General features: G+C 43.9%; 1 protein-coding gene across 1 annotated transcript; it reads right to left on the bottom strand.

Moving 5' to 3' along the window:
* Positions 1–587: 587 nt before the first annotated feature.
* On the bottom strand, positions 588–6,472 carry BMP10 (bone morphogenetic protein 10). The gene is made up of 2 exons (XM_067703905.1): positions 6,139–6,472; positions 588–1,525 (listed from the first exon to the last, which is right to left on the bottom strand). The coding sequence occupies exons 1-2, from the start codon at positions 6,470–6,472 to the stop codon at positions 588–590; spliced, it is 1,272 nt and encodes a 423-aa protein (XP_067560006.1).
* Positions 6,473–10,317: the final 3,845 nt, after the last annotated feature.

The raw sequence follows: 10,317 nt of genomic DNA, 5'->3' as shown, positions 1-10,317 counted from the left end.
TGCTGCTCTGAGTAATAGCAGAAACTCAACTGACAAAAGCTACCCCTACATTTCCAGTAGTATTTCGGAAATGTAATACTTCCTAGGATGGTTCAATTCCTGGTGCAAATTATCCTGATGGAAATACTACCTAGAGAAGAGGTGACCAAGAACCTCCCACTGTCTTTTAACATATACACATTTGATTGGGTTATGCACGTGTGTGAGTAGAATCTGCCTCTATAGAACCAAAAGGATTTTATACGTTTATCTATGTACACATATACACACACAAATATCTACCTCTCTCGACAGTATTTTTCTGCTTAGGGGTGTTGCTTTTGAATCGGCCTAAAGGGCAAGTAGTGTGGGCTTGCCACTTACTATTAGAGATGGCATTGCCGGGAAATGGCAAGTCCAAAGAAACATAGATTGGAAGGGACTAGACTGTGGAGTAAATTATGCATTTCCTACAACAAAACCGCCCTGTCAAATTCCCTAAGGCAGCAAGCTTCTATGATCTGTACACCCTTATTAAATAATCTCATTAAATAGGAACACAAAATATACACATGTACAGTTATTAAATAAGCCACAGGTCTCCTCTCCTATCTACAGCCACACTCAGAGACGGCCATGCCCTCATATTTAAACTTGTAGGTGACGACCCCTTTGTCTAAATAGAGAATGGAGATGGGCTCCAGCTTGGTGGGCACACAGCAGGCTTTGGAAGCCTTCTGGGAATTCTTGAGGTGGACCAAGGCCTGGATAATCGCATGCTTTGTGGGGGTGAGGTGCTCTGCCAGGGGGTAATTGCAAACACCACGGCATTCGTAGGCTTCGTATCCAGGCGGGGCGATGATCCAAGAGTCCCAGCCAATCTCCTTGAAGTCGATGTAGAGCGGGGTCCTCTTGCAGTAGTTTCCTTTTGCGTTCCTTCTGATGCGGGCAGTGGAGTCATAGATGATGTTTGACCTCATCTGCAGCAAAGCCTCTTCCCCAGGTCCGCTGGAATAACCTTCCAGTCCCAGGTTGTCCATTTCCGGAAGTTGCTCGTGGGCAATCATTTCGTTCAGTTCCTCCTTCCTCTCCTTCTCACTGCTTTGGTCATCAGAAAACACGACAAGCAAAGGGACATGCTTATTCCGGGCACTAGTGTCTATTTCCAGTTGTCCCCTGCCAACATCCTCCATTTCATGTTTGCTCTCAATATGAACCTCCAGCTGGTGGGTGGATGAGCCTGACTTTTGCCAATGCCTGATGGCATCGGTGACATCAAAAGTCTCCCACTCACTGTTGGTTCCATAGATCTCCCCTGACACCAAGACCAGCATGCTTCTCTCACCCTCACGGTCCCCTTTGCTCTCTAATACTTCGAAAATGGTAATTTTCCGGTCCACTCCTTCATATATCATGCGATCTCTTTGCACCAGGGTGTACAACCTGAGTTCAGCCATGATGACCTCTTCATGGTGAGGGATGGACACGTTGAAGAGGAGAGGGTATTTTCGGAGCCCATTAAAACTGGCTGGTTGGGAAAAGAGATCTGAAAAAAAAAAGAAATCACATTTGCAGTATGTTACAGAGAAAAACAGATGCTTATTTATTCAATAAGAGTGCCTGTCCATTCAGGAGGCTTGATACAGAGAGAATGAGGGAAAATCAATGAAAACAAACACAGTGTTAGCATTCTCTAAGAGAGAATACTGAAGGTCAAGGGTAGAACGCTAGACTGAGTTAAGCTGACTAAAATGGAAAATGGCTGCCTCCTGAATGAGAGAAAACGCACCCAGCCTTGTTTGCATAGCTTACAGAATTATAGACCTGGGAGGGACCTTGGAGATTGTCCAGGCAAGCCCCCAATTTTTCTAACCAGTGAGGAGCTATCAAACGAGACACGTGTGGTGGTTGTTTTTTTCTTGAAGCTTTTCAGTGACGCTGTCATGGCTTTTCATATTTGTACTTGTAATGGATGGAGACCCTCACATAGTCGGGGTCTTCCTGAGAAACATCCATGTAGACCAGGGGGCGGTAAACCTAGCCCACAGGCCAAAGCAGGCCTGCCACCTGTTTTTGGAAATAAAGGGTTACTAAAGGGTTTCACCCATTCATTTCTGCATTGTGTTTGTGACTGTTGTTGTACTACAATGGCAGAATTAAATCCATTAAGTCTCGACCAAGGTCATACGGCCCACAAAACCCAAAATATTTACCATCTCCCTGGTCCTTGACAGAAAAAGTTTGCTCATCCCTGCTTTAGACAACAAAGTCTGACAAGGTCAACAGGATAGGCATAACACTAAGGGGGTCACAGCACTTGAATTTGGGGTTTGTGGTCCTCCAAAAGGAAGAATGAGGGGAAACGAACCTTGGGGATAGATTGGTTGCCTTAATTTTGTACTCTTAGCACCTGGCATGGAAGTGCAGCACATAGGAATCACTCAGAATGTTTATGAAATAAAATTGTAAAGGTCCTGTTGTCTTAGAAGCACACCTCCAAATATTATTATGTTGACACCTTATCTGAGAATTTTATAGGCGTCCAGATCTCCTCTATACCCGTCCCAGGTAACACCTGTCTACAAGGAATCCCTGAAGACATCTGTCATCAATCAAAAAGTTCCATGACACCAAAGATGCTGAGGACCACCAATTGAGGGGGTCGCTATCATCTTTGGCCGCCTTTCCCAATTGTATATCCAATTCATGATTTCAGTGAGGTCCTTGTTCCAGATTGTACTTTTAAATATTTTTCTTTAACTTGATATTATTGTTTTTATACTAACTTCCTCTTTTAGACTTGTCCTAAGCAACAGTATTCATGAAATGAGAGGGTTCGAGATGATAGTTACGTGGATTTTTTTCAATCCACTTTAATAAAAACATATACCGATTTCACATGATTCACAGCTTCCTCTGGGTACCACCGAAAATCATCTCATACACTGTCAGTGAGAAATATAGGTCAGTGGAATGAATTTAAACTCTCTAGCGTGGCTCGCAAAGCTAGCTATGATTAGGTCTTAACCACTTGATCCAGTCATAGCTCCCATTCATCCCCTACAGCATGGAACATTTCAATTTATCAATTAATATTTGTAGAAATATTAAACAAAGTCTCCTATTTAAAGTAGACTGATAGGGGCTTCCCTGGTGGCGCAGTGGTTGAGAGTCCGCCTGCCGATGCGGGGGACGCGGGTTCGTGCCCCTGTCCGGGAAGATCCCACATGCCGTGGAGCGGCTGGGCCCGTGAGCCATGGCCACTGAGCCTGTGCGTCCGGAGGCTGTGCTCCGCAACAGGAGAGGCCACAACAGTGAGAGGCCCGCGTACCGCAAAAAAAAAATAAAATAAAAAATAAAGTAGACTGATAACTTCACTACTTGCCAAAACAGTCCTTTGCTTTACTGTATACTGCACCTTTGGATATGTTCTTCTGACCCTTGGAAAGCTCTACCCCCTCATCTCCATCTATCTAGCTGTGACCTCTCCCTATGGGGCCCTCCCTTCTTCACCTCCCTATATAGGAGCCCACTCCTCTCTGGGTAACTTGAGTATTTACCCTCTATACCTCTCCTTTGACCTTGCCATTTACATCCCTGATTTTCAGTTGTCTATATGAATGGATTTTTCCCAACTAGATTGTCATCCTAATGGCACGTACCACAGCTTAACCTCCCTTCTATGCCTCCAATCTACCATGATGCTTTAAACAGAGGTAGCACTTTAAAAATATTGATGAGTTGATGATTCTGGGCATCAGACTGAATTGATTTATGGGCATGACATGTGTCCTTAATACATCAAGTAATATGGTAGTTGTCCCCCGTCCCTTATAGGAATGGAGAAAACTTCATTCCCCTTGGACAGGAAACATGAGAAGACCAAAAGTAGGGGAAGAGACTGGTTGTTCCATCGTTTAGAAAAATGCACAATAAAAGCTCACTGTAGCGGGAGGAAGGGTTTACCAAGGAGCACAAGGACATTTTTGGTGGTATGAATATGTTCACTATCTTGATGGTGGTGATGGTTCCAATGGATGTTAACATATGTCAAACCCTATCGAATTATACACTTTAAATATGTGAAGTTTATTGTTTATGCCCATTATACTTCAATAAAGCTGATATAAAAATAAGTTCACTGTGCATGTGCAAATATAGTAATAATGGAGGTGTTACACTTCAGGCAAGGGAGCTAGTGTTTGCTGAGCCAATTTCACGTGCCAGGTGCTTTGCAAATTGTTTTATTTAGTTCTTACTATAACCCTATAATGTTGGTATTGGTATCCTGTTCATTTGATTCTGGAAGAAATCAAGCCTCAATGCAGAGAATTGACCTCCCCAAGATGACAAGGAGAGGTCAAAGCAGTGGTAGGAAATAAAGTCATGCTTTTTCCACCTTGAAGCAGCACTTGTTTTCCTCTGCTAGTTAGATTTGGAGGAGGTTTGGTTTTGTTTTGTTGGTCTTTGTCTCCTAGGGAGTTGCACTGAGCAAACGCAGAGAATCAAAGAAAGACAATAACAGCCGACAGGGCGAGCCCAGTGCAGGATTCATGACCTTGGGCTGTGCATTTTCACCAGTGGACTGGCAGAGGTGTGGGCAGCTGGGTCGTCTACTGAGAGGTTTGCTCCTACCCTCACTGATATTCAGTAATAAGAAGCTCATTTCCTCACCCGGACCATCGAAATCCTCCACAGAAGTGAGAACTGAAAAACTCCTATTTTCCCCAGGGATGCGAATACTTTCCCACCCACACCCTGAGCCAGCCACCCAGGGATCCGCACTCAGAAACATTAGGAAGGCTTCCCAGGGAAGGAGGATGTTTATTTTCAATTCAGACTGACCACAGAAAGAATCTGTAATTTCAGCTTTTCATTTCCATCACTAAATGTCACTAAGTCACATTTCCAATATGTTACTAAATATTTGAAATTTTGGCAGTCACCTAAATTTTAAAGGCAAATAGTATCTCCAGGACTGAGCAATACCTATTCAACATTTCCCCCAATGCCTAGAATTTAAGGAATTCATTAGTAAACACTGACATTTGTTTAATACTTCATAGCAAATGTAGTACTTTCTTACCTGTAACCTCTTTGAAATTGCTCAATTGTGTTACGTAGGTATATTGTCCCCAATTTACAGTTGAGGAAATTCGGATTCAGAGAAATTAAGCTAATTATCCACATCTACTAAGTCAACCCTGTCTGAAAAATCCAAATCTTGAGCTAAATCTTGTCACCGCCTTTTTGCTTTCAAGAATACTTGGCCAACACCTATCCAAACCCTCTTTTGTACCTGGTTAATGACTATAAAAGCATAATTGGTAAATATGAAAGAATTCGTTACTTTGGACCCACAACTTTTACCATAGATATTAGAAAAAAATTTTCTTGATTACTTGCACCATATTAAAAAAAGGATTAATTTGCTAAGTGATTAGATTTAGTACTGAATAACGATCTGGGGGCAGAAAACGCACTTTTCCCGCTGGTATTTAAAGATTGTACATTGCTCTTCATAAACACACAGAATAAGCTGGATCGTTAATTGGACCATGCGCACTTCCTGGAAACTACAAACAGTGCTTCAAGGATATACACGTCACAACAAACAAAACAACACTTTAGGAAGAATCTCTAAAATATGTTTCCATCCTGTTTGAACATTTCTTAAATAAGGTCACAAAATGGAAACTCACCCAAAGTTTGAGCGAAACGCAAATCACAACTTTCTGTATTTTACCTATTGTCATCATTTTCATTCTATGTAGAAGTTGACAAATTTTGTAGTCAATTAAAAGCTAAACGGAACTGAGCCCTATCTGGAAAATGACAGACAAAGGTACAGCGGTAGACCAACATTAATATTTTTTATTACCTGCTGTTCAAATTGAAAATTTGCAAAGACCCAATTATAATGTCAAAATGGTAGACACTTTACGGCGTTGGATTAAAAGATATTCTTTAATACCTTTCAATAATATTTGGAAAATGACCACGAAAACAGTATAGACCAAAATGTGCCTTGTTTTGGGGTATCTGTGTACACACACCCCTATACAGATGTTTTCACCTTTGTCATCTCCATGCATTGTAAATTTACTCACCGCTTCTAAAAACTCGAAGCCAAATTTGATCAGTAAAATCTCCACTTACCTTCATTCTTGAAACTCCTAATGATGTTGGCAGACGGCATGGAGGTCCTATCTGTTGCAAATTTGTTGTAGAGTTCCAACATGTACTCTGGTGGGTCAACTTTGGCTGCATCCTGCATCGGGATGTCCGACAGGTTCAACGTCTTGAGAAACTCTTTCTTCATGCTCTGTAGCAGTGTGTTAAAGTCGACACCATCTTGCTCTGAGAAGACATCATCAAACAGGGGCATATCTTCTTCCAGAGGCGACTGCTCCAGGCTCATGATGGGGCTGCCAGAAACCGAGTGAGCCACCAGGCAGGAGAGAGCACACAGCTGCAGGGCCAGGGAACCCATGACTCTGCTCCAGCCCCCAGGCCAACCCAGGAAGGTTTAGCGCTCCTGGGCTCTAAGTGGCAGTTTTATCTTGCGGAGCGTAAATGTCTCGTGTCACTGGAGACAAGTTTGGAAACTTCCCCTCTCTCCCTCCCCCTACCACCCTTCCTCTCACCCCCCAAAATCAGGTTGCAGTAATTGGATAACAAAATCCCCCATAGGGGCCTAGCCTTTCTTATCTCCCTAGTGTAAACTTGTGCACCAGATTTTGTTTCTATCTTGCAATCCTTTTTTCTTTTAATGAGCATTTTGTAAACATTTCCACATTCTGACACTGGCTGAGAGATAGGACAATTTTCTCCTTGCAAAGGCTCTGCTTCTCCTCCTTTCAATTCACTTCCTTTTGGCAGGAACGCCTAATTTCTGCTTTTACGTGGTTCAGTTTCACACATGAATATAATAGACACTGAGTCAATACAATACACGTCAATGGTGATATGTATTAATGCGAGTCATGGGGCTTTCATCCTCACATAAACATTTATGAAGAAAAACCAAATCTCCAACATCTCCAAGTTAAGCTAACAGATATAAATGAACTTATATAAATCTTTACAAGTTGACATTATTAGAAACAGGAAAGTATAAATTTCATGAGCAATAGCCTTTTTGGTACAGATTCGATCTGGCTAAAATGGCTTTTGAAAAATAGGGCAAGTGCTTCATTATCACAGCAACTAAAATTTATTAGGTGTTTTCCTACGAACAGGCATTGTACTAAGTGTTTGCATATATCACCGAATGTGCTTCCTATAATAACCCAGTTATTATCCCCATGGCATATGTGGGTCACTAAGATTCAATAAGTTGCCAGAGGTCACAAAGCTACAAAGTGATAGAGCCAGGATTTGAATCCAGGCAGTCTGACTCTTATGAAACAAGAAAACAATCAGACCTTTTAACCAGGGTTCCCCTAGTCTGGGGCACAGGCGGTGTAGCCAGATTAACTAAGCTGCAGCCCAGCCCGTCTCCAGGGAGTCCATGGTCAGTCCAAGGCAGGCGACAGTTTGTAGCTGGGTGTGGAGCTCAGGACCTTCACCTGTGTGATGAGTTATTAAAACGACCACAATCTCTGCCGAATCCATCTTTATGGTTAAATCAAATGGACCATCAAACGGTTCCAGTAAAAGCTTGGCAAACAAAGGTGAAAAATGCTAAATGCCTTGATCTGAAAAACAATGGTGGAATTGATTGTGTGTCTGGTGTAGGGAAAGACAAATCAAGGTCATCTCACTTTTCAGCCCTAATTAGTGGCAGTAACAGGGTGATTCTGTGGGCAACTCCAGGGGGTACTTTTCCCACTGAGGCATTGGGACTGGGGTCTCTCTGACCTGTTCAGTGCACGCCCTGGTGCTGAGTTCAGAGGGCTGCGTCTATATATTTGGTGCACTGGAATATTCTCTTAGTTTCTGGGTTAAATTTTCCTATGTTTACCCCAATAGGATAACTACAATAGTTCCCCTTTCCATTTTTCCTCTAGGCTCCCTAAGCTTTATAGTCATCTTCTGATTCTTCCCCTCCTAAAATGCAAGTTTTTACAGCAATTTTTTTTTTTTTCGGTACGCGGACCTCTCCCGTTGCGGAGCACAGGCGCCAGATGCGCAGGCCCAGTGGCCATGGCTCACAGGCCCAGCCGCTCCGCAGCATGTGGGATCTTCCCAAACCGGGGCACGAACCCGTGTCCCCTGCATCGGCAGGCGGACTCTCAACCACTGCGCCACCAGGGAAGTCCTACAGCAATTGTTTTTGAACTACCAGAGAAAGAGCTGTATTTTAGGGGGGAAGAAAAAAACCCTCCACAAAATTGTTAATTTGTTTAATAGATGTGGATTTGATTCAATGTTCTGTTTCAGTGAAAGCTTCTGCTCCTACAGTAAACAGACAATCGTAGACTGAAAATAGATTACACCCTGAACAGGTCCACAAGTGAGTGAGTCCAAGGGCCATAACCCATCCTACAGGCTTTACCGGAGGTTCCCAACAGCATACCAGCAGGGTCCTTGTATCACGCCCTGCATCGAAACAAGCACCCGTTTATCTTCATACACACACACAGATGTCAACGCACACTCCAAAACTCTGAATGGCAGGCATGTGCGTGTAACTGCCACAAGACAGCCAAGTAAGTGGTGGTACTTATAACCCCGGGCGCGCTGGTTTCAGAGGTCGGAGGAGACACGGGCATCCCACCTTGCAGAGTTCTGGTTCTGTACATTCTCAGGGCTAGGATGTGCAATTGTGATTTCCCTGGCTTCCCTGTGCTCGGTGATAGAGTAATGATGGGGTTAAATATTTAGACCAGTTTCCCCATCACAAATGTCTACCTTTTTGGTTGATTTAAAAATAGAATAAGAAAGTGTCTATAACCACATCTCAATGCCTCTGACTTTTTTTTTTTTTTTGCAGTACGCAGGCCTCTCACTGTTGTGGTCTCTCCCGTTGTGGAGCACAGGCTCCGGACGCGCAGGCTCAGCGGCCATGGCTCACGGGCCCAGCTGCTCCGCGGCACTTGGGATCTTCCCAGACCGGGGCACGAACCCATGTCTTCTGAAGCGGCAGGCGGACTCTCAACCACTGCGCCACCAGGGAAGCCCGCCTCTGACCTCTTGAAATGAAACACAAGGTCCTTCTGTTCCTCACCTGTGCTGGGCGAACAAGGAAGGAGATTGGACTTTAGCCATGAACGAAGGGAACACAACTTCCTGCCTCTTCTAGGTCACAGACAACTTACATGTTAGCTGCAGAGTCTCTTTATTCCTAGGATTTTCTCTAGCTTTTCCTGATGACTCTCCTATGACTCTAAAAAGTCCAAATATCTCCACATTCCTTCTTCATTTGATTTTTCTAGACATAATCTATTCTATTACTTTGCAGGTATGATAATAAAAATGTTTAGCAAGCTATATAACAGGTCCCAGCCAATTAAAGAGATACTAGCAGGATCCCAGGGCCCCCAAGCTTCACCTCTAAAGCTCTGCATCCTGGGGAGATTGGGCTGGGATGCTGGGGGAGAAGCTTGAGCAGCAGCTATTTACCAGCCCGTATGGGATTATTCTGATATTTTAGCACGACATAGTACTCCTCTACGATGTATAACAGGTGAATCGAAGTTCTGCCCAAAATTCCCCAGCCAGAGCTCCATACGCTACATGCAGTTAGAATTTGCAAGCTCAACATGAGGCTGATAGCTTGCTCTGATCATTTCCTTGCCTGCTACGAAATCTGCCCTCTGGCTGCCGTCTTTCTCCAGCCCAGAGCTTGCCTGCTGTTCCCAGACCTAGGAAACCAGCCAGGGGTGCCTTTGTCCCTGGGACGGGCCTTTTCTCCTCTGATATGGTCTGCCCAGCGCCTTCTTCTAGTACTAGACGTTGTCTTGACGGTGGCATTTCTCATTAACTCCTTAGGCCAGAGTCCACATTCTCAGTAGGAGAAGTGTTCCCTTGCCTCTACTGACCCCTCAGCATCTAGGTTACAGCTTACCCGAGGCTTACCGGTGTGCCAAGCGCTTCTCATGCCCTGACGCACAGGGGCCAGCCCCTCAACTCAACTTCTCCGAGGTGATTTCAATAGACCCTTAGCTCCTTCCTTTAATAACCTTCCACGTGATCCCTTCATTCTCCAATAAGGCCTAGAGTGTGAATCATCAATAATTGTTAACAATTTTTAAAACTTCAGGCCTTTGTCATAGTCCTTCATTCAACAATTTCTTGTGTGTACCTACTCTATGCCAGGTACGGTTCAAAAACAAAACCTGAAGAAAACAGACCCCTGCCCTTGGGGAGTTTACTTTTCAGTTGGAGGGAGAG

The sequence above is a fragment of the Pseudorca crassidens genome, chromosome 14, assembly GCF_039906515.1.
Source record: "Pseudorca crassidens isolate mPseCra1 chromosome 14, mPseCra1.hap1, whole genome shotgun sequence".
NCBI classification, from domain to species: Eukaryota; Metazoa; Chordata; class Mammalia; order Artiodactyla; family Delphinidae; genus Pseudorca; species Pseudorca crassidens.
The sequence above is the reverse complement of the archived record's forward strand: the minus strand, read 5'-3'. Positions and strand labels throughout refer to the sequence as shown.